A 27124-nucleotide genomic window follows, 5' to 3' on the forward strand; every position below is an offset into this window, starting at 1 on the left:
GCAGCCCCAGGCTCTTTTTTGGCTCAGAGGGTCCTGGTCACATAGGGACCAAGCATCTCACACCCCCTGTCACCTTATAAAACCCCAGGATAAGAGAATGAGAAACATTTGGTTCTGCACAGCTAGCCCACAAGCCTCCCACTGGCCCCAGCCGACTCTGACTCTGCTCTGTAAGTCCTTTGCCAGCCCCTTCCTTAGCTGACACCTGGGCACTATCAATCAATATCCCAAGCTGGGTTGGCACCATCTGCACAAAAGGGGAAACAGGCATTAGGTGGAGTTCTTGTGGGCAGAGCCAGGCCACAAGAATAGCCTCTTTCTAGCACGTAGCACATAGTGGGGACATTGGTGAGCATTGGTCAGTGTTGAAGTGCCTCTTCAGCCTAGGCTAGCCTCAGGCCTTCTGCTTTCCTCTGGATACTCATTTCAGATGATCTGTTTAAGGGAATCCGACTCTTCCCCCTCCTTCCCACCTACACTTGCCCTACCTTTGGCGTTCTTATTCTCTGATGCTTTTGGAACCCAGGCCTAGCTGCAGACCTAAAGTATGGCATTGGGGTTTAATGGCCCTCAGCTGCCTTAGAAGAGAAAGACCTAGATTTCCAAATTCAAATTCCAGAGCTCCATCTGAAGTCCTTGCCCTTCTGCTCTCTGGGCTCCACCCTCCTGCCCAGGTGCCATCTGTCCTTGATCTCCTCATAGGAACTCCCACTCCAATGAGGAAGAGATGTGTTCATTAACTCTCCAGATAACCTGTGTGCCCCTCTGTTCCCTCCTCCACACTCACTCTTATCTGGGTTCATAACCCCAGATTCTATTGCTGCTCCATGCCCCCAGCTAGTGTTGACAGCTAGGAGTTTACAAAACCTATCTTGTTCCTCCCCTGTGAACTGCCCTGAGGTCACATCGTGGTGACAGATTCATCTCTGGCTTTAATTCTCACTCTCCCCAGGTACCTTGTCTAAAACAAGATGTAGACAAGTTTAAGTATTTGTTGTCACAAAATGACTGGTGTCAAAGTCCATTTTAGAATCTAGATTTGTTCTCCCCTCCCCTCCTCATGACCCTCACCACTGTGTTTCTCTAGAGGGTCCTGATTCTCCTTGACTGACTTCAGGTGGCCAGGATACAGACAGGGACTGCTGGGCTGCCAGAGGCAACATACCTACAAGTTAAATGAGTAGCCCCTGCCAAAAAGACTCCTGCTATTCTCCGTGCCCATCCCTGATCCCCATGCTCCATGGAGGCAGTACCACAGGGATTGCCTCAGCTGCACACAGAACACATGCCAGCAGCTGGAGACTAGCCTGAGCCAGCTCAGTTTTCCTGGCTGAGCAACCTTGATGAAGTTGTTAAACTATACTCTGAACCTCCCTTTTCCTTCCCTGTCAATCTGACAGAAGGAGCCAGTAGTCTGAAACCCATAGGTAATGGCCACAACCGCCTCCAGAACCTAGTGTATCTCATAGGCTCGAGATCAACAGGAATCCCCAGGCTCAGAATGTCACGGAACTCAGGCCAAAAGCAAGTTTATACTCAAGTAACCTACAATGTGAAGGTAACTGTAGTTAGGGTAAGAGGGAGATGACAGAAGTGTGTGCCATCATGGGGACCTGAGCAAGACTGAGATGGGCCACAACTACTCTGTGCTCTCTGTGTCAGCAGCACAAGATCTTTCCCTCTCTGGCCAGCATCTTCTCTGCCTATGAAATCATGAAGGCCAATGGAAACCACCCACTCTTCTATGAAACACCACACTCCTCCTCATCCTGGTCTGACCCCCTTGTTGGGCAACTTTTTGTGATTCCATTTTATCTACTATGTCTTGGTCTTCACCCCAAGTAAAATTGGGCTATGGCACTCACGTCAGATACAATCACATCAGATACAATATGCAATCCCTGCTGACACAAGATCTGTCAAAAGCATAGGCTCTGGACATAGTCAGCCCACTGTGGGATCTGGTTCTGCCATTCTGCCTGAGCACTGAGTTTGGGATTGGGCTTTTACCTCACTGGACTTTGACTTTCTCGTCAGGAAATGGACAGCCATAATCGCTTCCACTGTAGGACTTCAACAAGAAAGCAGTGGGGGAAGGATGGGGAGGGTAAGATGGCCACAGCCATGCTTGGTGATCCTTAGTGATCCATGTGGTAACATGGTAGGAGAGACCAAACTCCCACATTTTGTCCTCTGACCTTTATATACTTTATGTGGTGCCCACATGCACATGTACGCAAGTGCAAGCACAAGTGCATGCACACACACACACACACACACACACACACACACACACACACACTGTAAGTATTTAAAAAGAAAACCAAAGTAATGGGTTAATGTAACTGAGCTCTCGTGACTGTGATGGTCTCCTCTGGTTCTTTCCATCATGAGGATGCAGGGCATTCCAGGTCCAGTTGGGTACACAGCTTTAAAAAACTAATTGCTTTTACTTGCTGTCAATGGTTGGGCTGGTCAGTGAGAGTTAGTTACCTTGGTCCTGATTTAGGGCTTTTGTACCCTTCTCTGTCTTACAGGACAATGCCACTCTCTTTCTATCGCAACTTCTTCTTGCTAGCCAGTCTATGCTGTGTGCTCCTTGGCTCTCAGACTAAAGGTTACCAAGAAACAGATGCCTCATACCTTGACAACAAAAACCAAGAGCTCACCCAATGCCAGAGAATTATCCCCACCATCACCAACACCTCCTTGTTCTTGCTCCAAAAGGCAATCCATTGGCCCAAACATACCAACATTATATTCTCCCCAGTGAACATCGTGGCTGCCTTCGAAATGCTCTCCCTGGGAGCTAAGGGCAGCACTCACCGTCAAATCCTGAAGGGGCTGAGGCTCAGTCTCAAAAACATGACTGAAAAGGAGGTACACAAGTGCTTCCAGTATTTCCTCCATATACTCTTCCAGCCAAATCAGCAGCTCCAGCTGACCATGGGCACCAGCCTGTTTGTCGCTCGCCATCTGAGGATGGTAGACAAGTTCAAAAAATTGGTTACGGAGTCATACCACTCGGAAGTCATTCCCATAGACTTCAGGAACACTCAAGAAGCCATGGAACAGGTCAACAAACATGTGGAGGAACAAAGCTATGGTCACATAGTAAAGGCGGTCAAGGAATTGCCGGTAGACACAGTCCTGGCCTTGGTGAATCACATCTACTTTGAAGGTAAGGTAGGGCTTGCACTGGGAAGGCAACCACAGAGGTCAGGATCCTGGGGTTCAAGTTCTTATTCTCAACCAAGAAGAAGTACTTGTCAAAGCAGACAGGCTAGAGAGAAGCCTGGTGGGCTCATAAATGAGAATCTTATCGGGACAGTTGGAGTTCTGCTCATTCTGGGGTCAGAAAGGATGCTGAGTAAGATGTGTGTCATGGGCATCATTTGACTGGCCCTACCTTTTGATGGTGATTAAGTCACACCTGAGTTACATCACCATGGCTTGGGAGCATGGACATCAGTAGCTTTAAGTGAGAAGTGGTGACGTTTTACATTGATTTACCTACTGTTGTGAGTACATGTATACCTACACATAGAACACATACGGAGGTCACACCATATACAACCCATGGCTGTCAATTCCTTTCTTTTACTGTGGTTCTTACCTACTATTTAGGCTCCAAGGATCAAATTCACTTCATCAGGCATGGCGAGCCCTTTTACTCAACTACTCAATAACCATGATATCTAAAAGAGAAAAATAAACAAAAAAAATTATTTTACTGTTTGGGATATGATCATCCAACTTTCATAGTGAAAGCTAGCCATTGCTCTCTGGTGAGGGAAGAGGTAATAGTTACCCAGAGCAACCAACTCCTGATCCCCCAAGCCTGACATCCTGTCTGAGAGCATTTAGATCATGACCCTTTAGTAGGGGCTGGGAATCAAGGCCAAAATGTCTTCCCTCCACCAGGCATCCTTGTCCCTGCACCAAGTCATGCACAGCTCTGCTATGACAAAGTTGGGTCTTGTCCACACCCCAGCCCCATTGTCTATTCCTTTCCAGTGAGCTCAGTCCTTGAGGCCCTGCCTTCTCTGATGGTCTCAGTGGTGACATTCGTGCACAGCTGAGGAGACTCTGTCCTGGCATCTGTACATATGAACTTTCCCCTGAATACAGACTTAATGGTTATGTGAAAGGGGAAGGGGTCTTTCAGCAGCTAAGTTTGACTTTAGGACCTTCCAATGTTCGCTGAGAATCTCCAGGAAGGGATGGAGTTGTACCTCAGTGATGGAGAGGGGGCCGAGTACATGGGAAGTCCTTAGTTCAGTTTCTACCACAAACAAGTCCAAAAAAAAAAAAAAAAAAAAAAACTATCAAGTATGCCTAATATCCAAAAGGAAAAGAGCAGGAAGAGAGAAAGGAAATTGCAAATTTTCCAACAATTAGTCCAACACAAACATATTCTATATCTTCTACAGCTTCAGATGATCATCACAAAGTCCCTTGGGCAGACTTTTGTGGTCACACTCAGCATGCCATTTATACTTGATGAGGCTGAGGCTGAGAGGGTAGCATGTCACAAGGGGCCAGGGGACCACTTGATCTGACACTTGGCTAAATTTTGATCCCACCACTCTTCTGATAGCCTCTTCCTTCTCCCCAGGGTTCCAGACCAGAGACATTCATGCTGAGTATGTTACAGAAGCTAAGTTCCAACTGGATACAGGCCTGGTGCATTTTGTGACCATGGTCCACCGCTTGGGTAAATTTTACCTGCGCAAGGATGACAGTCTGTCCAGCTGGGTGCTGATACAGCACTATATAGGGAATGCCATAGCCCTCTTCATCCTGCCAGACCTTGGGAAGATGCAGCAGCTGATACAAAACCTGAGCCATGAGTACCTCAATAGCATCCAGAGGCACATTAACCCAAGGTGATTCCCCAGTATGTGGACCTACTCAGAACTGTCCTATCCTCTGAGGTCAGTCACTCCTCAGGACTGGCCACCAGCCCAGCTATGGCAGGTGGACCTCATCCCTGGGTCACAGCTACTGCTCAAGACCTAGAACCTCTTGAAAGCAGTGCTGGTCAGGTTGTATAGCCCAGCAATGGTCACTGTGAACTCTATGGCCCTGGTATTTGAAATTGTACACTGTGACTTCCAAATGTGTACTGCAGGGGTTTATGAACGAGGATGGACCTTGAGAAAAAGATCCCTAATTAGTACAATTTCCAGGACAGAGTGTGCACTAGGGATGTCAGTCTGACAATGTCCATAGAAGATAGTTGTCCTGGGGACAACAAAGAACTGCCACCAGCACACTGAAGGAGAACAGTGACAGGGAAAGGCTAAAGGGGCCATGGGAGGAATTTCTATAAGCTTCTTGGACACATGCAGTCCATTAATCAAAAAACCCTGAGGCAGGAATAGGCATTGGTAAAGGAATTGTTGCTGGGAAGCTTTCTGTCCAGAGTACTTGTCTGAATTGCTGTTGCCTTAATGAATATTATACAGACTTCTAAAAAAGAAATTGCCATGTGTTCCAGAGTATGATGTGCTTGGGCCTTTGACTCTCCTTGAAAAGGCACTTCTCTCAGAGAATGAGTTCATCTGGGTACGATGCCTCTCATGGTGGACACAGGCAGAGCTTGGCTGAAGAGGCCTAGAGAAGGAAATGTTAAGTGTGGCTACCTGGGGACACATTTGCAGGAGGCTCTGTTCTTTGGTCACTCTTGAGTTTGGTTTTCTGGGTTCCCAAGAGCCAAAAGGTCAGAGTGTGTTCTCCATCAGTGATCCCAGGTCCTGCTGTCCCTTTCACCAGCCTGAGGCAAGTGTAGGCCGAGGTGCCACTCTGCTGAGCACAGCCCTAAGGCCCTGAACTCCCAGCAGAGAACAGAGGACATGATGGGGCTGAGATTAGAACTAGTCACATAACTGAAGAACATTCTGTTCCTAGGCCTCCTTCAGTGTACAGGGTCATCCTGCTCTTCTTCTTTGAGTACTTACCACTCCTTTGTATCAGCTCCTGCTAACTTTCAGGAGCATCCCTAGCTACCAAGGAGGAGATGAGCTGTGGTTCCATGTGAGCACCTTGAATCTGTCAGGAGGATTTCTCAGAAGAGGTGGAACTTACTGCTATGGTCAGAGACAACAAGCATTAATGAGAGAGAAAACATTTGCCCAACATGGTGGGTCCCAGAAGAACAGGAAAGGCTATGAGACTTTGTCTTTCTTCTACTATGACAGAATTGCCAGCTTATATTTCCCCAAATTTGCCATCTCTTCCACCTATGACCTGATGACAGTCATGAGGATGCTGGGCATCACCCAGGTCTTCAGCCGCGAGGCTGACCTGTCAAAAGTCACAACGGATGGTCCTGTGAAACTGTCCAAGGTGAGGCCACCTAAAGAATGAGTAGTTCCAGGTGTTTGGAGGGCAGAAGGGAATGAAGAGGGCACAACTTGGGCATGAAGCTGAGGATGAAGAAGGCACATGAGCAAGGTCCAGGTCTCAGAAGGTAGCTAGACAGGGTGGAGTTAAAGGTCAGAGCTGTGAAATGACTTCTCAGGCAGGTGGTACCATGGTTTATCCCTGAGATGTTTCTCTGACCATCTTTGCCTCAGGCCTCCTACTGCTTGAGTGTTGGTTGGCTCATAATTATTTGGAGAGTCTTAGGCTCAGTTATTTCAGAGAATGTTCTAGAATCTTCCACAAAGTGACAAGTGAACCACAAAGTCCAATTTATGAGTAAGTTAACCAAGGTAGCCAACAGTTCCTGTAAAATCTGTAAACCCAAAACAAGGGTGGTTGACCATGAGCTGTAGATTTGGTGAGTTCGGGTACTCCGGGGGTCCCATTCAGAGTCTTTGACTCAATAAGCTAAAATCTATGCACTTGAAAGTAGACACAGAGAACATAGGGGCATTAAAGGATATGAGATATAGCAGTCAGAAATGGAGAAAAATGAAAAAGCAGGCGAAGTCAGGGAAGGTTCTGAGTGTTCATGGAGAGAGGAAGTAAGTGACAAGGTAAGGCTGTCCAGGAGGAGATGGCCCAGAGATGCACTCCTTGAGTAAGTCTCTCACATGAGTTTTGCTTTAGCCTAAAGTGGGGATGTATGTCATAGTTTTTTACCTCTCTCTCTCTCTCTCTCTCTCTCTCTCTCTCTCTCTCTCTCTCTCTCTCTCTCTCCTTCTAGGCTGTGCATAAAGCTGTGCTGGAAATTGAAACTAGAAAGATTGAAAATGAAGGAATTCCAGAAGTGTACAACACTCTGTGGCCTAAAACCAGTACTGTGATGTTCAACAGGCCCTTCCTACTTGTCATCAAAGATGAAACCCTCGAGCTTCCTTTGTTCATGGGCATTGTAGGGCACCCAACATCATCATACACACAATAACACTCCAGCATCAGTCTTCCTACTTTCTCTACCAGGTTCTCATCCTAGATGACTTCAAGCACAGGTATTATATGAATTTTTCCAGGGAGGCTAATTCTACTCACCCCAGATAGAAAAGGCAATGACAAACCAAAATAAAATAAAATAGTTTTTTTTTTTTTTTTTTATCCAAGTCCTGCTTGGTGAGCAAATGAGTGAATGACTCCATTGGGCTTCTTTACAAGAGCGTGGGTGTGTTGCATATTGAAAGGAGCATGAGTGACTTTAGGGAAACTGAACTTCTGAGCAGCCTCACACAGCAACATGGATGAGTCGTCTGGAAAGCAGTGTGACCGAAGCTCCTCACACAGCTTGCAGGCAGCTACACAAGTGAAGAGATGCCCATCTGGGCAGTTATGCCTTGCTTATGTGGTCTCAGGAAGGGGCTGGGTGAATCTTGTTTCTTGAGCCTCTGAGGTTTCTCTGCCTCCATGAGAAAACGTTTCAGTCTGAAAGAAGCAGTTACATAACATCTGGTCCCTTCCTTGGCTTCCTCTTCTATGTCCCTGAGGCTTAGACGGTATTGTCATTTTCTTGTGTGTAGATTTTGTGTGTAGAGCTAAGCATTGGGCCATGAGGCAACAGCTGGATTAGCATCTGACTGGCAGTAACTCAGTGTGGTAATCACCATCCATTGCAAAAAGAAGCTTCCCTGACCTAGGCTACCAGTAACAGTAATCCATGGTAATAAACCATATATTCAGAAGGTAAACTGACAGACATATCGCATACATTTAACAAAACAAACAATGACACCAACCTCCTGTTGGGTCTCTGACCTCCTGAGCCACAGGTTTTCGTTGAGACCTACAGTACCACATAAGGGTTCCCTCCTGTAGAGCATAGTCGGCTCCACCCACCAGCCATATATTATCTCACCCTATCTTAGTGACTGTTCTATTGCTGTGATGAGACACCATGTCCAAGGCAACTTATAAAAGAAAGAATTTAACTGGGGGTTTGATTACAGTATCACAGGATTGGTCCATGATCATTATGGCTGGAAGCATGACAGCAGGCAGGCAGGCAGGCAGGCCAAACAGGAGGCAGGGTGAGACTGAGCCTGACATAGGCTTTTTGAAATCTCAAAACCCACCCCACAATGATACAGTTCCTCACACTGCTGTTTTGCTATTTTTCAGATGCATTTCTAATGCTACATGGTACTCCAAGGTTAGCAGTATATATAGAAAAAATTTACAGAGGGTGAGAAGAACCCCTGAATCTCTTTAGGTTCACTGTCATCCACCACAAGCCATTTTCAATCAGTCTTGGGATTTGGCAGCTAAGGATCTGCTTTAAAAAAATTGTAAAAGCTAGGCTAAAGATATGACCCAGTACCAACCAAAGAACATACATAGTCTGGACCTAGCCTCCCTGCACATATGTAGCACATGTGTGCAGTCTTCATGTGGGTCCCGAAAAACTGGAGCAGGGGCTATCCCAAAAGCTGTTGCTGTGCATGGGATATGTTCCTCTAGCTGACCTGACTTGTCTGGCCTCAGTGAGAGAGGGTGCACCTAGCCTCACAAAGACTTGATTGCCAAGGTGGAAGGATACCCAGGGAGGTCTCCATCTGCTCAGAGGATAAAGGGAGAGGAGATGGGGGAAGGATTGTGGGAAGTGGTGACCAGGAGTAGGGCAATGAATGGATTTAAGTTTTTTTTAAAAAGAGATATGACTTTAACTTGTAGTGTTTGCCTAACATACACTGGGTGCAACCACCTGGACTGGGCATGGTGATTCATACCCATAGCCACAACGCTTGGTTGATGACTATGGGAAGATGAGGAGTTCAAAGTCATCTTCAGACTACACAGAAAACTCTAGGTTCAAGGCCAGCTTGGGATATATGACACCCTATCAACATACACATAAACATACCTAATCAGGTTTAATAGAACATGAAAATACTGCCCGTCTTAGTCATCCGATTGAAAGAGCAACGATTGGTACAAATGCATGGATGGGAAACACTGCCTCCCCCAGATCTCCTTAGTCCATAAGCTCATGGGTCTCCATGAACCATCTAGCTCTTCACCCTGGGGCACTGCCATGGGACACCTCATATTTTCTTGAGTTCAGGATCCTAACGATTATGAAATACAATGCAGCAGCAGGAGGGCTTGAATCACATACACCCGGTGTTGTAAAAATATAACTTTGAATTTCTTAAAAATCATCACACAAAAATCTATACCAACTTAAAATATGAGATTGTTTTGCTTTCTTAGTCTAAAAGGAGACACAAAAATAAACAGAGAGCTCATTGGGACTAAGATGCTTTATAATTCTTGAATGTGTGAAGGAATGCTGTTTCTTGCTCCTTCCACCAGCCTCACAGACCCGATTCAGCTCTTGGTTTTCTGGCTATGGGATCCCTAATATAATAGAGACTCAGATGTTATTTAAATATGGATTAATATTTCATTCTGCTCTACAGCTACTTTGTGCTGTCTTACTTTATTGATAACTCTGAGAATGGATTATTACACACCCTTTTCAGACCACATTCAAGACAGGTCAGAACAAAGCATACAATGGTTATATATTAGCAAAGACATAAATAGTTAGGCATACATTTTAAATTAACTTTTCTTAATCTGAATAGACCTTTGTAACCTTGAAACATCCTCATCATATAAAGAATATTTCTAAACCAGGTTTATTTGGATAGCATACACAGGATGCTGTAAAAAAATATAACTTTGAATTTTGACATCATCACACAAAACTTCATACCAACTTAAAATATGAGATTGTTTTTGCTTTCTGAGCCTAAAGGGAGACACAACATAAACAGAGAGCTCATTGGGACTAAGGTGTTTTATAATTATTGCTATGGACATACACCCAGTGACTGGCTTCCTCCAGCCAGGAAGCTCCTCACTTCCCCCTAAATGACATCGTATGAATCCATTCACAGATCGGGGCACAGATGAACCCAAAGCCCTCATGATCTATCAGCTCTAGAAAAACCATCAGACACACCACTAGCTGTCTGTGCCTTGCCAGTTCCCTACGGCTTTCAAAGTCTAATCGAGCTGATTATCAGAACCAACCAATACGCCACATGCCCCAGCAATGTCATCTCTCCTTTATTTCAGAAGAAATGAAAGGACGGTGAAAGGTATGTTCACACTCCTGTTCAGGATGGCGTGGTACACACAAATTGAAATAAACCCCTAAGCCATGTGTCTATCGATGAGTGGCTGGACAAGCAAAAGGTAGGCAAGCATCCAAAAGAATATTGTCCATTCATTTAAAAAGGCCAAGAACTGTGTCTTCACAGAGTGAGTGTAGAGCATGCTGTTACCAGATGACAGCCTCTGCAGCCTTAGAACCCCTCACAGGCCTGCCAGGCACCGGATGGTAAAAGTTAGAGAAGCAGGAAGTGCTGCTTGCGTGTGTGCTCTGGATCTGGATCTGGGTCTGAGTCTCTCTCTCTCTCTCTCTCTCTCTCTCTCTCTCTCTCTCTCTCTCTCTCTCTCTCTCTGTGTGTGTGTGTGTGTGTGTGTGTGTGTGTGTGTTTTAACGTATGCATCTGGAAAGGTATGACACGAGTTACATGGATCATATGTACACATGAGGATGGAGAGATTTTATCCTCCTTTTCCTCAAGGCAAAGCTGATTCTCCTTGGAGTAGACATCAGCATTTCTCTCTCTGCTACACCAAAGATCTCTTCTGAAGTTCCAGGCTATTATTCCCCGTCTGTCCTAGACAACTGGGCTTGAATGCAATTCAGCACAGGTTCTAGTACACATGAGAGGCTGCCCAGGCTGGGAGTTGGAACATTCACTGGCTTCTGGCAGGTAATGATTATTGAAGATACCAAGGCCAGGCATATGTATGAACCCATGACCTCCTCTCAGCAACTCCCAGAGGTAGGCTGCAATAGCCACAGGACTCCCACTCTCTCCTTTCAAAAAGGTAGACACTGAACAGTTCTGCTTCACTAAGTCAGTTCAGAGAAAGATAACCAGATACTTAGGTCACTCACAGCAACTCGTAGCACACTATCTTCTGGTCAGGATTACAAGCTGCCCAAGGCTCTCCTCCAGCATGAAATGTCATTACACACATAGGGACCAAGTATCCCCCATGCTCTGCTGTGCCCACAAGTCCCCAGGGTGAGAGCTTAAGGGGAGGTCAGTGCTGCATGACCAGCCCATGAGCTTCTCATTGCCTTTACAGATGCTACTCAGTAAGTCCTTAGCCAGCCTCCTTCTGAATCCATGGGGTGGACACTGCCAACCTTACTGCCTGCCTTCATAAGTCCTCCACACAGAGGAAGGTGAGGCAGAGATTCAACTCCTGAGGGCAAATCCAGAGGAGAACAAAGACCTTGTTCTGGGCTCTGAGTATACAGAATACCCACTACTGAATACTGGGTCGGGCTGACGTGGTGTTTTTCCCTCTTTGGGGAGGTCCTGGGCTGGCTCTGGATCTCTTATCTTTGTGTGGCTCTACCTGGGGTAGAGGGGACTAAGGAGACACCTCAGATAGTCCTATCCATCTCCCCCATCCCCACACCCAATATATTCTCAGCTTGGGCATCCTTCTGTACCCGGTTCCAGGCCCCTTTACCCAAATCCACAGACCTCAACCTTTGCTTGTTACACAAACTTACACAACTCCACACAAAAATCTCTAAGAAGAGAAAAATGTTACTGCAACCCTTAGAAGTCTGTTCCCCAAGACTCTCTATGGACAGCGCAGAACCCTAGGCCTCTTCTATCTGCCCCGGGGCAAACTGCCCTTGATCACCTGGGAAGAATTTCTGATCTACAAGGGAAGATATGCTCGTTAACTCCCGAGCTGTTGCCCTTCCAACCCCTCCACCCCCTTTCTCATTTAAGCTCCTGTTCTGATTCCGACTTCACGGCACTCAAGCTGGTCCTAAAGGCTGAAGCTTGCCAAACCTACAGACATCCCCCAAGATCATATCCAGGTACCAGTAACCATGTCTGTATTTCTATAACTAATTCCGCTATGTTTCTGTTTGTAAAATAAAGCTCAGAAAGTGATCTTCATTACAGGTCACATGGGTTCCAGTGGCATGGCTTTTTGTTAAACGGGGAAGTTTCTCTTGCATTGAATTATTGTTGATGGGAGTGGAGTAGGACCCAGTCAGCCTGCTGTGTATGGGACCTGGCTCTGCCGAAGTCCCTGCTCATGAACCTTAAACATATTCTTTAACCCCTCTGGCCTATTATGCTCTCATCAAGGAGTGGAGAACTGTGTAGCTCCCCAGCTGGGACTGGGACAGGAAGGCAAAATACTTTTTATATATCAGGGAAGTACAGACCAGGAAGACATGACTTGCCCCGAGAGGTATCAGTGGGTCTTTTAATAATGAGGCTATAGAAAGTACCTGGCCCAGGTTGGGTGCACAGCACAGGAATAGGAAACTGGTTGTTTTTACACATACCAATCATTGGTTAGTGGAAGTTGTCATGGCTCTGACTGTGGGCTGTGTTCCTCCATCTTGCAGGATGACGGCACCCTTTTTCTTCCATGGACTCCTCTTGCTAGTAGGCCTGTGCTGTCCGCTTCCCATAACCAAGACTTCATATTTATATGAAGAACTCTATGAAGACCCAAGCATTGATCACTTCCAGTGCCGGAAGGTGGTTCTCACCATTTGCAATGTCTCCATCACCTTGTTCAAAGAGATGGCCCAGCGGTCAGGAAATGGAAATATCTTATTCTCTCCTATTAGAGTCATTGCTGCTCTCTCAATGCTGTCCCTGGGAGCCAAAGGTAACTTGAGCAAACACATCTTGGAGGCTCTAAGGCTCAACAAGACAGGCTTGCCTGAAGCGGAGATCCACAAGTGTTTCCGGTATCTGCTCCGTGCCCTCCACAAGCCTGAAGAGTTTTCACCACTAAAAAGTGGTAGCAGTGTGTTTATCCACCAGGGCCTGACACCAGAAAACAAATTTGTGGAAGGAGTCAAGGACCTGTACCACTCTGACGTCATCTCCATCAACTTCACAGACAGCAGTAGGGCCAAGACACAGATCAACAATTACATGATGGAGAAAAGCAAGAAGGAAATAGGAGACATCGTCAAGAATCTGGAGAGTGATACGTTTCTGGCTGTGGTGAACTACATTATCTTGAATGGTAAGGGTGTATCACTTGGCTGAGCTGGCTCCAGGGGATTTATCAAAATAGATGCTCACATTCCAATGTTATGTCTCCTTGGAATCCCAAGATGTAGGAGGGTAGAATGCATACATACATCTTCTTCAGTCTTTCACTATTAAACAGCACAACAATTTCCAGCAGTCGTTGAGTTTGGAGGATGATGTATTAAAGTAACTCCTAGGCTGGGCTTGACGAATCATTCTCTATATAAATGCTCTTTTGAAATCTGTGTGAATACAACGAGAATATGTAGTATTTTCTAAGACAAATGAGAGCTCAGTATACATAGGGCAGTTTCCATAGGCTCTGAAACAGTAAGCACTATAGAGCAGGTCAGCTTTGGAGTCTGAAAACATTGGCTTCAAGTGTGGCTTCCATCAGTCATTTCCTGTCTACACTGGACAAGCCATTTTATCTGTTTGTGCTATGACTGTCCATTTCACAAAGGTAGCCCGCTGCTCTGAGGTAATGAAAGAATTAATGAGGTTGCACAGTGCATGGAACTTTGTGGAGTATATATACTTGATCAACTAAAGTCGACCCCAAGTATGACCAGGTCCTGCTGGGAACTGGTAAGGTCAGGAGCAGCTGGTCCCCAGAAAGTCTATAGCCTGGGGAAGAAGTCAAGGCTAAGGGCTGCTCCTCTTCACCAGAGTGCCCTTTCCCCTGGGCAAAGTCCTGCCGGGTGCAGCAAGCAGACCACAGCTTCAATCCCTTCCCATGGTCCCTTCTTTTCCAATGAGAACATGGGGCCAGGGACTCTGAGGGGTCTTCTCATTCTGATGACCTCAACAGTAGGTTCCCAAAGCACCTTCTTAATCTGATGGCCAAAATGGCCATCATCTTATGTAGTATCAGGGAGGCTGCCCATGCATGTGCACTGGATCTGTGGGCTCAGGAAAGGACTCAAGGTACCATAAAGGTTTGCCTTGAATATAGACTAAACCATTGTCAACAAAGGACAAGGAGCCTCCAAAAGAAAGGAGTACACATGTGACTTAGGGACCTCTGCCCATTTGCATTAGCATCCCTGGAGGAACCATTAAATAAACATAACATATTTTTATTTAACATTTAAATGAAATAAAAGTATTTAATATTAAAATAGAATATTAAACCTTTTCCTAAGGTGCTTTACCTTTGGAATCTACCAGAATATACCCAGATTCTACACACATTCCAACTTCAAGTGACTCTCACAAAGTTCTAGTGCCATATTATATCCAGGAGGCTCTGGGCGCTTTTCATTTGATTTATTCACACAGACCTAGACCCATCCCTGTCTGACACCCTTCTTCATCCTCTCCAGCCAAAATTATCAGCAACTATGGCTGCCGGTTCCTCAAAGTGAAGGACTACCACTTAGGATACGGAATGGCAACAAAGGTACCGACGATCCATACCGTGGACTTGAATCACTTGTTCCGAGTCGAGGACCTGTCTAGCACGGTGCTGGTGTATTCTCTGCTTGCGGGCAGCTTCACAACCTACTTCATCTTACCTGACATAGGGAAGATGAAGAAGGTGGAACAGAGGCTGACTTACCCACACTTCCGCCGGATGAGACGACAATTATCACTAAGGTGATTTTCCCCAGTCCCAGGAACTACCCAGAGGCACCCAATCTCTGATCATTAAATAGCAAAGGCCCTAAAAGACTGGCCAGAAGCTGGGGCCACAGACACTTTGAGCTTTCAAGCAGACTCCACATTCGTTTCAGTAATGCAGGCCAGGTTTATTGACAAAAACACTGTTCAATATAAAGAGGTAAACATGTTGCCCTTGGGGTATCACACCCCATAGGGACATACTCCATAAAGAGATGCAGAGGCCAGAGCAGGGGCCACAGTTGTATATTATGTGTACATGTAGTGTATATTATGGCTGAGCCAAGAAGAGAGAGACGGTGCTCAGACCCTGGCCACATTAAAGGTTAGAGTTAAGGTGGACAGTCCAGGAGGGTGTTTTGGTGACAGGGGAGGAGCCTGTATGGAAAACCTTAGGAAAGAGAGCCCAGAGCATGACTCTAAGAGACTCAATTCTTCTGACACTCTTGCATGGTGTTTATTGGGTCCCTAGAGCCATGCTCCACAAATCAGTGCTTCTGGTGCTCTGTAAACAAGTCTGGGCCTTGCTACCTGTGGCATGACACGGGCTACATGAAACACAGGGACACTCAGGCAGGCCCGAGTAAACCCTAGGCCCTCACTAATTAGCCGTTCTACTCGGCTGAACTGACTCCTACCCTCTTGAGAGTCGAGTCTTGGGGGGAATATCTGGCTGAGTAAGAGGGGTGACCAAACACTGCAGGAATATGGTTCCATGTGAACACCCTGAGTCTGCATGAAGGGCTTCTCTGAGAAGATGACATTTTAGGGACTACCGAGACAAAGGTATTGGTTCTTCCACACTAAAGAAAAGCTTCCTTTTCTACACACCAGGATGGTTGATTTAGAGACACCAGAACTGTCATTGTCTGAGACCCATGACTTGGAGTCAGTGATGAGCCTACTAGGAATCACCTATGCTTTCAACGGTGTCACCAACAGTGACAGCTCATCGGTCATGAATGACACACTTCCGAAGTCCTTAAAGGTAAGTCACCTCACAGTGATGTTCCTGTGTCTGAGCCAAATAGGGTAGAGGTGCAGCTCAGAAGTGAGGTTAGGGACAGCTAGCAGAAAGCATACAGACCAAGGCAAGGCTGAGAGCCTCCAGAGGGACCTTTGGGATTTATCTGGAGGATGAGGTCAGAGGTCAAGGCTGCAACAGGGAGATTCTTGTGCTTCAGATAATAAAAGTAGCTCTCCTGAATGACCTCCCTGACCCTCAGTCTCACAGTTGCCCAGGCCAATTGAGACCTTGGGGTTCAATTTTCCTATATTCATACAGAGAGGGCTGGGCTCACTGAGCTGGGACATTATCGACGCTCAGCATGGTCTTACCACCTGTAGGAAGAGAAGCAAAAGCATGTCATTTAGAGCAACTCAAGAGTCAGAAGTATCATTGAGTTTTCCAAAGATACCACTAGTTCAGGGAAATGAAAGGTAGTGCAGGATGGGCATCCTTGGTGTCTGGACTCAAGGCAATCTTCAGAAACCCTATCCCCAAAGAGCTCACAGCTACGCACTGGAAAGGGATCCTTTCGCAAAGGACATAAAATGCGAACGGCCTTCCCACTATGAAATGCATCTAAGGCTATGAGAGATGGAGTCAGGAAAGGAACATGAAAGGGAATGGGCCAAAGCAGACAAAGGCTGGGGGGGGAGGGGCTTTGAGTCACCACCTTGGAGCAGGCTGAGGGTGGGGCGGTACCATAAAGGGTAGATACAAACCATTGGAGGGTCTTCCCTTGTAAGTTCCATATGTGATCTTACCCTAGGCCAGGGCAGGTGTTGCCTGCTTCTCACATGCTTCTGCTTCTCTTCCTACAGGTGATAAGTAAGGCCATGCTGACCCACGAGGATAAGTGGTCAAAACCCGGTAAAAGCATATGCTTTAAAAATGACGGATCGGTTGATGTGGGTCATGTTCAGTTCAACAGACCTTTCCTAATCTTCATCCAGGATACAAAAAATGATGCCCCCCTCTTTTTAGGCAGAGTGGTAAATCCCAAAAACTAACCGCTCTTGGGAATCAGCCTCTCTCCTGAGAGCCGTGTCCCCTTCTTGCTGACATTAAACACAGGGTAGTTTCACCCATGCCTGAGTGCAACCAGCAAATCCCTCTCCTTGTGGTGTCTGTGTCTTCCTCTGTCCCCTGAGGTATGTGGGGTCTCCAGGTCACAGCGTCTTCTGCATCTTTGTTTAGGGGATCCTCATGATGTCCCATCTCCAGCACTGAAGGGAGAGGGCCATGTCCCCTTCTGGTTGTACTGTGTCATCTCACTGGGCCTGGCCTCTTCATCTCACCAGGACTTTCCTGAGAATGGCTGAAGGAAATAGTTGGTAGAACTCTTTTCTCTTCAGGCCTGGAGCAGGGCCGCAGCCTCTGTCACTGTCACTTCTTCTCTGCCAGAGAAGACTCACACATCCTCCGATGAACAGAGAGGACTCTGGGTGATTTCCCTCTAGCTTCTCCTGCTAACCAGGCCACTGGGCAGAAAGCCACCTACTTTATTCCCCTTATCCTCACTGACCATGATGGCTCTAAAAGGGCATAAGGATAGAGACCTACATGAGAATGACACCTTTCCTTTCCTTGGGTCCCCCTGAGACCTTCCTGAAGTCATATGCACCTGCCCCTACCCCATCTCCAAGATCTCAATGTACTATTCCAAGAATAAATATAAATCTAGGGTCTTGTAGTAGATCTCAGGAATCACCTTGTCATCAGGGCCAGGCAGTCTGCTCCATCCTCCTCAGCCCTCAGCCTCACTTACTGCCTGCAGCAGCCAGAATCCCCCTCCCAGGAAATGCACCTACTGCCCAGAACACTTCTGTGCTGTGAGAGTGCTGTCCACTTCAAGCTCATCTGAAGATCCCCTCTTCCCAGCCCTGCCCCAATCCCGACCCCCTGAATAAATATGGACAGAAAGCACTGGCTTGAATCATAAGATTGTTACATTTTAGATTTAAAAACTTCATAGTTGTGTGATTTCACAGGACACAGTAATTAACACACGCCACGTATTTCTCTGAAAGCAACACTTCTCCTTATACCAATGCCCTAGTGCCTCCAACCTCCCCCAACTTCACCAAAGCTGAGACCATCATAACGGCTGCACTAGCTCTGGACTGAAGGGTATCAGGACCTGGGTTCTGGTTGAGACTGACACATACCAGATGTGTGACCTCTGTGAAGTCATCACACCCAGAGCCTCCGTATTCCTCTTGGAGATGATAAAGTCTATTTTGATTTGGTATGGTATTTTTTTCCATCTCAGTAGCCCATGTGTCATGTGAGGGATGATGTCCTTCTGTTGAGAGTATCCACTGGGAGTCAGATCCCCCCCACCCCCAAGGAGGTACTTGAGACCATTCTTTCCCTGAATTTCCATAGTAGCACTTCATAGATCTGATGAGAAACGAGGCACCATTCTCTTCATTAGTAAACCGAAACCAAGCAAGCCAAACTGAGCTGTCACTTGCCAGTGGTTATGAAGCTGCTCACCTGGACACAAGGAAAAGCTGGTGGTTAGGGTTTTGTGGTGAGCTAAAGTTCAGCATTTGTCCAAACTTTATGTCAGTCTGGGTATTGTCTCAAAATGTCTCATGCTGGAGCACTCTGGCCTTGAGTTTAGAACACGATGCTTCCCTGATCCTCGCAGCTGTCACTGGCATCCAGGAATAAACCACTGTCCTTGACATTGGACATGATTACAGAGCAAGGTCACCGGGTGGCAGCCTGCATCATTATTTGAACAGCTTTGCCCTCTGTGCCAGAACTAGAGCTTTGTGGAGAAAGTCAGTGTGTTCCCTGTTGTGTTTGTGTGACCTCCAATGAGAGAGGTTTCCACGTTGATGTGTATGTGTGTGTGTGTGTTCCTATAGGCATATCTGTATGTGCTGTGTCTCTGTGTGTGTGTGTCTGTGTGTGTGTGTGTCTGTGTATGTGTGTGCTTCTGTCATTGTCAGTCTTTGTGCATACCTATATTTGTGTCAAAGAGCATGCTGCATCTGTCCAGGAGGCATGATACCTGGAGCTCGTGGACATGTCAGGATGAAGGGTCTTTACTCTCTCCACCCTCAAGGCAAAGCTCCCCTTTCCTGGAATGGACACCAACTGTCTTTTTCTCAGCCATACCAAGGACTCCTTCTGTGGCATTAGGCACTTGACCTATCTCTTCTCTGTTGCCAAGCAGACTACAAGGCACCTGTGCCAGGTCCTTGTGTGAGACCTCCCAGGGCAGAAGTGGAAGCCCACACAGTGACGGTAGGCAGTGAGCTCTTACTCAAGACACCATGGCTCAGGCACAGCCACAGGCCCCAGATGTTAGTGAACTTCTTGTTCTACTCTTAGCGGCTCCTTGAGGACTCTCTCCCTTCCCTGATTTCAAATATTCTAGCTGCTTCTACTAGACCAAACCTAGAGAACAGCCAGGCCTCATCTGGTCACAGTGGCACATGGCCAGGCTCACAAGGTTCTCCTTCACCAACAGTCCCCTGGGCACATAGTGACTGAATGCTCAATTCCCACTCCGTCATTCCCCAGAGCTACAGCACGAGGGACAGTTGGTGCCGAACATCCAGCCCACATGTCTCCTGCTGGCCTTGGAAATCCTGATTAGTATGTCTTTCACCAGCCTCCTCCTGAGCCCATGCAGGGTGAGGGTGTGGGGGAGTTGCCAGCCACCCACTTAGTTCAGCACACTTCGTACAAGAGGGACTCTGAAGAGTCCAGCTTCAGCTGTGACAGAGCCAGAGAAGGAACATAGCCTTTGTCTGAGCTCTCAGCACATAGTGGGCCTATAGGGAGTGCTGGGCATGATGACCTAGTGACCTGCTCCAACTTACAGCACCCTCCCAGACCTAGGCTGACTGATCCTGGGTCTCTGTTGGCAGAGGGTCTGGGGCACACAGGGCACCTGCTCCTCTTGTACATGCCTTAGCTGTCCCCTAAGCAATACCTCTGGAATCTAAGCCCAGCCATATACCCACACCTCGACTGGGACTGAATGAACCCTAACGCGTTCACCAGTCATGGCTGATAAAAACATAGCTCCCAAAACTGCTTCTGGCAACAGTCCAAGATCCTCTCACTCCTTTGCTTTCTGGGCCCATCCTACTGTCCCAGGGACCCTTTGATCTCCTGCTGGGAACTCCAGAAAAGGGGGGTAGGTGTGTTCATTAACTCCTCAGATAACCTGGCTGCCCTTCTGTCCCCCTCCTTCCCCTTTCTTATCTGGATCCATGACCCCATCCTTCACCTTTGGTGCCTTCCTGGTCCCCTGACCTGTTTCTACTGCTGTGTATCTCACCTCACTTTAGATATTTACAGAGTATCAGACATGAAAGGCAGCCATGGCAGAAGGACCATCTGGAGGTAAGCTAGGGTACCTTATGGAGTCTTTAGAGATGCACTGGAGCAAGACAGTCAAAGAAGACGCTGGCAGTGCCAGAATAAGATCAGAGAACTAAACAAGGCTGGCAAGGGAGCTCCCCAAGAAGAGGCACAGTTCAGGTGGTAAGGACTAACCTTCAAGGCAGACAGAGAAACACAGCCCATCTAAACGTAGAGAGCTACTAAGAAGACACAGCCTTTCTGAATAAGACAATCCCCAGAAATCATCAAAAGAATTGCTGTTTGACTTTACAAAGCAGGGATTAGTGCCGTTCAGCTCACCATGACAGAACAGCCATCGTACATTATGTATGTACCAAACATCACAGCTCCTGACAGAGGCTGAGCAGAGTGGACAGACTGGTGGGCTACTCTGTCTGTCATCATAGTAGGACAACAATCAATAATTAACCAACAAACAGATAAATGATCAGTAAGGGAGCTAAAATCCAGAAGCCTTCTAGAACATTCTACCAACATCATCGCACACACTGTCGTCCAGTGCCTACAGACTGATCCCCAAGGATGTGGACACCAGGAACCTAGAATGGGACCATGAGAGGGAAACAGAGGCTTTAAGGGAGAGAAGGAGTGCAGGTTAGAGCACACATATGGTATGAGAGTGAACTGGGAAATACTGGAGGTAGGAGGGCTTAGAGTCAGGAAAGGAGGAAGAAGAGCAGTCGGATAGAAAGGGTCAACCAAGACATGATAGGAATGAAGGTGCCTCAAGGATACTTTCATTGACAAGGAGACACTGTAGGCTATTGTAAAATAGTGTTTTACGTTTCACAGTAAAATATGTGAGATTCAAATATAAATAAAGAAAAATGAAATGTCATAAACAAAGCCTTGAGAAGAAAACCCAGCAAATGATTGATAGAAGAAAGCAAACTTAAAAAAAAATAATAATAATAATAAAAGAAAGAAAGAAAAATGAACAGAAATGGCCAGTGGAAATTTGTAAGACTTCTTAACATTTTGCCATTAAAAAAAAAAAAAGTAAATCCAGTTAAGAGCCTGCCATTGTCCACTACGATGGTTTGTATATGCTTGGCCCAGGAAGTGGCACTATTAGGAGGTGTGGCCTTGTTGGAATAGGTGGGTCACTGTGGGTGTGGGCTTAAGACCCTTACCCTAGCTGCCTGGAAGCCAGTATTCTGCTAGCAGCCTTCAGATGAAGATGTGGAACTCTCAATTCCTCCTGCATCATGCCTGCCTGGATGCCGCCATGCTCCTACCTTGATGATAATGGACTGAACCTCTGAACCTGTAAGCCAGCCCCAATTAAATATTGTCCTTTATAAGAGTTGCCTTGGTCATGGTATCTGTTCACAGCAGTAAAACCCTAACTAAAACATCCACCTTCCCAGTCAGCACAGATACATGGCATTGGTGTCCAGTACTATGAGCAGGTGAGAAAACAGACCCTGTCCTGCTGTGTGAAGCAAGGGAAATCTCTGCAGGCTCATCAGAAGACAACTTGGTAAGATCTATTAAAAGTAAGAGAAAACCACCTTTCAGTTGAAAGGGAGACCTTTCAACTCAGGAAGCCCGTGCCTGGGAATTTACCACACAGGACAGTTAGCACACAACATGGCATTCCATCCCATTCACCACCACTCAAAGAGGGGAAAATCCACATGGAATCCTTTTTTTTTTTTTTATAACTCAGGACATCCCTGAACTGAAACGTGATACAACATTTTTACAAGGCTCTGTGTGAGGCTGGGGAGAAGGATGAGTGAGTGAAGAGACTCCCATGCAGCCATGAGGAGCCCAGTTTGTGTTTCCAGAACCCATATAAGAGCCATATGTGGTAGCATGCTTGGCTAGAATGCCAACATTCCTACTACAAGATAGGAACTGGAGGCCAAGAGATCCCTAGAACCTTGAGAGCCCCCTAAACTTACAGCAGCTTATAAAAGACAGTGTTTCAAACAAGGTAGAAGGTAAGAAGAGAAAGAAGAGACACTTGGGGTTGTCCTCCGACTTTCATACATATACCACATGCATGCCCACTCTCAAACATACGTGCCACATACACATGCAAGATTTTATAAACAGTTCTTGTGGCGGCTAATATGGGAAGATTGCTAAAAAGCTAAAGAAAGTCTAGTGAAAAGAAAGAGTGCATGGATGTTTCTTCTGTGAGCACACATGCTAATTCACTTGCCAACTGTTCACTGAGCATGTATTATGTGCCAGGCACTCATGTGCCACCAGGAACAAGACAAACAAAAATACATATTTATAGAAAGGATGTGGCTGCGGGATTCCGGCACATACAGCCAGTGCATGTCGAGAGGGAAGGTGATCAGTCCCATGGGGCAGCATGCTCTGCAGGATGTGGGGAGTGTCAAGGCCAGGAGCCTGCTCAGATGCAGCGGTCAGAAAAAACAGCCGTTGGTGGTCCCTTTGCCCACTGCTAAGATGGTATCTGAGACCCACAGTGGATAAAAAAAGTGATCTGTGTAAGTGATCTGGGAGGACAATTGGGCAGGAAGAGGGCAGAGGTGGATTAGCCAGGTTTGAGGATGGTGAACAGGCAGTTCTCTCACAGCAGTGGAGACTATGCCAGGGTGGAAACATACCATGTCACTTCCTTCTCTAACATTAAAAAAAAAGTAACATAAATTTAAGAAGTAAATGAAAGGGTTGCTGGGGAAATAAAGGGCAGAGGGGCCAGGATACTCCAGGGGGCCAGGAATACTTCAGGAAAAGGGATACTCCAGGAAGAGGGATACTCCAGGAGGAGGGATACTCCAGGAAGAGGGATACTCCAGGAGGAGAGATACTCCAGGAGGAGGGATACTCCAGGAGGAGGGATACTCCAGGAGGAGGGATACTCCAGGAGGAAGGATACTCCAGGAAGAAGGATACTCTGGGAGGAGGAATCCTCCAGGAGGAAGGATGCTTGAGGAGGAGGGATACTCCGAAGATCAGGATGCTCAAGGAGGCAGTTCTCTTCTTACCCAAATGAGAGCTTGACCTGCAGGACCTAACTTCATCAGGTTACCAAGAGAGGGTCCTGGGGCCAGGTCAGGTATTTTTGGAGAATTTTGAATTAGTCTTCACTAAAGGACTTCTCAGAGCCTTTCCCATCCAAGTGGAAAAAGAGAATACATTGTTCCTCAAGTGTCCTGACCATGGAGGCAACTCCTTCAAACCACCTCTGATCTTGAAATGGAGACACTCAGACAATGCTGTACTCAGGAGGCAGAGGCAGGCAGATCTCTGAGTTCAAGGCCAACCTGGTCAACAAAGTGAGATCCAGGATAGCCAGGGCTACACAGAGAAACCCTGTCTCCCCCAGCCCCCAACAGTTTTTTTATTATTTTTAAGTGGTGTGTGTGTGTGTGTGTGTGTGTGTGTGTGTGTGTAGACTCCAGACCTCCCACCCACTGTACACATGGTTTTTCTGCCTGCGTGCATGTTCCTGTGCTCAGAGATACTGACACAAATTCAGAAGTCCTTTGCCCCCAACACTCACAGCCTGCATGGAAAGACACTGATATTCTGAGACACCAGCTGACATGCTTAGTTCAGAGTGACATCATCACAGCAGGTGGTGACACTCCGCTGCCCAGAACTGACATCCCCCATCCTGGGCATTACATGGAGAGCAACTGAGGTCCAGGAGATGAGGTGAATGGTGGGACCAAACATGGGAGCTGGTGGCCAAGCCCTCGATTGCACAACCTCACATCACCTTGAGCCTGTTAATATTAACCTACACTTCAGGCTAGGGAGGCACCGACAGGGCCCAGTCACTACCTTCATACGGTTGTTTTGTTCATCTCCTTAGCTAAATCACCTCACTTTCTTTTTTATTTTCCACAGTAATCCTGCTCAATCCTCCACAAACATATAGGCTTTTATTTGGGGGATGGAACAAGGGACTTCAACATGCAGTTCTCTCCCCCTGAGCTACATCCACCATCCAATACACAGCTTTAGTCTCTGTGGTTACATGAGGGGATGGACAAAAACTAGGACAGTTAGTGAGAGCAAAGCTCCTGAGGAAATGGCAAGGGTTGTCATCCCCAGAGTCGCCATAGAGAATCATAATTAATAGAACCACTTTACTGGCTGTACCATGAAAATTGCTTCTAAAGGGGTATTTCTTCCTGGTGGGCATCCGCTCTGTTTGGACAATTTTTGTAGGTGATTGCTAGTCAATATTCCCAGAAATTAGGCCAATTAAGTCATTTAGGTCAACCAAGTTGTCATCCATTGAGTTTCTCACACCAAATTACACATCTTCTCACACATCTTGTGCTGTGTATGTGCCAGTCCAGGGTTGCACACTGTGTACACTGTGTGAGAGCCATAAAGGTTCAGTGAATGATTCTGAATTACAAATGTCTTTGTAATGAGAGACAGGGTTTTGTAGCCTTTTTTACTGTCCTATTATTTGTTCAGAGGGTTGTCCTGGAGATCACCATGGACAGTGATACAGGTTGTGCACTGTCCACGGGTGCCTACATTGGGTGGTCCACAATGTGGGTGAACTTATGGTTAAACATTTGGAAATGTCCATAATAATATAAAATCCCTTGTCATACTACACATGAAGAGACAGGTTCTGACAGGTGCTGACATGGATTGAATTATATTTCATATGTTGAAATTCTTACCTTCAGTAACACAGAAAAAGGGAGGTATTTTGGAACCAGGGTCTTCACAGAAGTAATCAAGTGAAAATGAGTGTGTTGGGTACATTTAATGTAATCTGTATTCTTATTTTAAAAAAAAGGAAATTTGGATGAGAAGGCATGGACCTGGCTAAGCCACTTGAACACACAGTGGATGTCAGCTGAGGCTACCGAGGGATCACAATGGGATGTGAACATGAAGATGACTACCTGACAGCCAAGGAGACAAGGATGAGGAATGAATTCTGCCAATAGCATGTCCGCCCTATGGAACTGTACAAAGAAATGAATTCCAGGTAGGGAGCCACCCAGTTTGTGGTATTCCATTGTGGCCACCACAGCACAGTAACACAGTCTTCAGAAAAGGAGGAACCTGGAGACTAACATGTCCTAAGCATATCTTTGTCCTTGAACTTGAAGATGCATGTAAGGAGAAGTTCAGTAGAGTTTAGGGAAAGGAGGTCCCTCTTGCAAAGTTAGGAACCTGGGAAATGAGCATGTACTAACATCTGCCTTGGGAGGAATGAAGGAATAGATGAGTGTCATCCCCTGGGATCTGAAGGGAAACTCATGTTCAGGACTAAGGCAGTAAGCATGGAATTATTATCATGACTGACTTTGGCCACCCAATGGTATTGCCCAAATAAGGACATCCAAAAAGAGGCATTTTGGTTTGGGGTCCATTCCTTGAGTCAGCCACTCGTGAGCTGTGTCTTATTGGGTAATTCATTTGAACTCCTCTTTGCCTTTCACAAAGGCAGGGGTGCTCATAATTCCTTCTAGGGTTGGAGGTTGGTTTTTTAAATATGGTGCTACATCTAAAGCTCCAAGCACACAGTAGGTACTCAAGCAGTGGGGACAACCACCCTGAGTCAGCACTGAGATTAGCCAGGTGAGGTTCAGTCAACTGGCTCAAAGGCTTGTTTGTTCACTAAACAGAGGCAGGTGAAGGTCAGAGGCAGGTGGGTGTACATGTATAGAGATCACAATCAATACTCAGTTGCTATCAGGTGTTCATTCCCATTGGACAGGCTGAGAATTGGTTATGGCTTCCCACCAGTGCCCGGAGAAGGCATGGTAGAGCAGAGTTCTTTATGGCATGGAGCATAAAACACATAGAATGAGATTTATTAAATACTTCTCCTGTTGACTCCAGTGCAGTGGCCCTTGGGAAGTTCCAGGATCTCCCAACCTATACTTTCTCATCTCCATGAGAGCTCTAGCCTCTGTGAATGGCAAGAACTGGTCTATATGCCAGTCCTTCTGCCCTCCTGCCCATGGCAGACATCACTAATCACCATGTCTCTACTTATCTGTTCAAACAGCTCCAGAAACCCCTACCACAACAATCCTCCATGATGTAACACATAGGACCCAAGATGGCGGCCCCAAAATGGAAACAGCTTACCAAGATGGCCTAATAATCTCTAACCTGCTTCCCAGGCACTGGCTGTCTGATCCTATTTGTCTTTGCTAGAACTGATTGATTATGCATCTCCCAAGGTCTGTCTGTCTCTCTCTCTGTCTCTCTCTGTCTCTCTCTTTCTCTGTCTCTCTCTCTGTCTCTCTCTCTCTCTGTCTCTCTGTCTCTCTCTCTGTCTCTCTCTCTCTCTCTCTCTCTCTCTCTCTCTCTCTGTGTGTGTGTGTGTGTGTGTGTGTGTGTGTTATGGTTGTGTGATTACATGCAGTTGTGTACATGGCAATGTGGAAGCCAGAGGTTGACACCAGATGCCTTCCTATATCACACTACACCTTATTTTTTTTTTTTTTTGATACGGGCTCTCTGATTGAACTTGAACTTGAAAATATCATGTAGGCTAGCTAGCCAGTGAGCTCCAGGAATCTGTCTGTCTCTGCCTTCACCCAGTACTGGAATCACAGGTGTGTGTTACAACACCCAGCTTTAACATAGT

General features: G+C 46.5%; 2 protein-coding genes across 3 annotated transcripts; both read left to right on the forward strand.

Moving 5' to 3' along the window:
* Positions 1-2541: 2541 nt before the first annotated feature.
* LOC143436563 (alpha-1-antitrypsin-like protein CM55-MM) lies at positions 2542-8550 on the forward strand. The gene is made up of 4 exons (XM_076920877.1): positions 2542-3181; positions 4619-4889; positions 6204-6351; positions 8539-8550. Exons 1-4 carry the CDS (start codon positions 2542-2544, stop codon positions 8548-8550), a joined length of 1071 nt encoding a protein of 356 aa, XP_076776992.1.
* A 4343-nt stretch (positions 8551-12893) lies between these two features.
* Positions 12894-17209, forward strand: LOC143436626 (alpha-1-antitrypsin 1-6-like). 2 transcript variants are annotated; one of them, XM_076920895.1, is made up of 4 exons: positions 12894-13531; positions 15030-15134; positions 15993-16146; positions 16986-17209. In XM_076920895.1, the coding sequence occupies exons 1-4, from the start codon at positions 12894-12896 to the stop codon at positions 17172-17174; spliced, it is 1086 nt and encodes a 361-aa protein (XP_076777010.1). In that variant the 3' UTR covers positions 17175-17209. The 2 variants fall into 2 exon arrangements, with proteins under 2 accessions (XP_076777010.1, XP_076777009.1); XM_076920894.1 differs by having other exon boundaries at positions 12894-13527; positions 14861-15134.
* The last annotated feature ends 9915 nt before the right edge of the window (positions 17210-27124 follow it).

Source organism: Arvicanthis niloticus, chromosome 23, assembly GCF_011762505.2.
Source record: "Arvicanthis niloticus isolate mArvNil1 chromosome 23, mArvNil1.pat.X, whole genome shotgun sequence".
In the NCBI taxonomy this organism is placed as follows: domain Eukaryota; kingdom Metazoa; phylum Chordata; class Mammalia; order Rodentia; family Muridae; genus Arvicanthis; species Arvicanthis niloticus.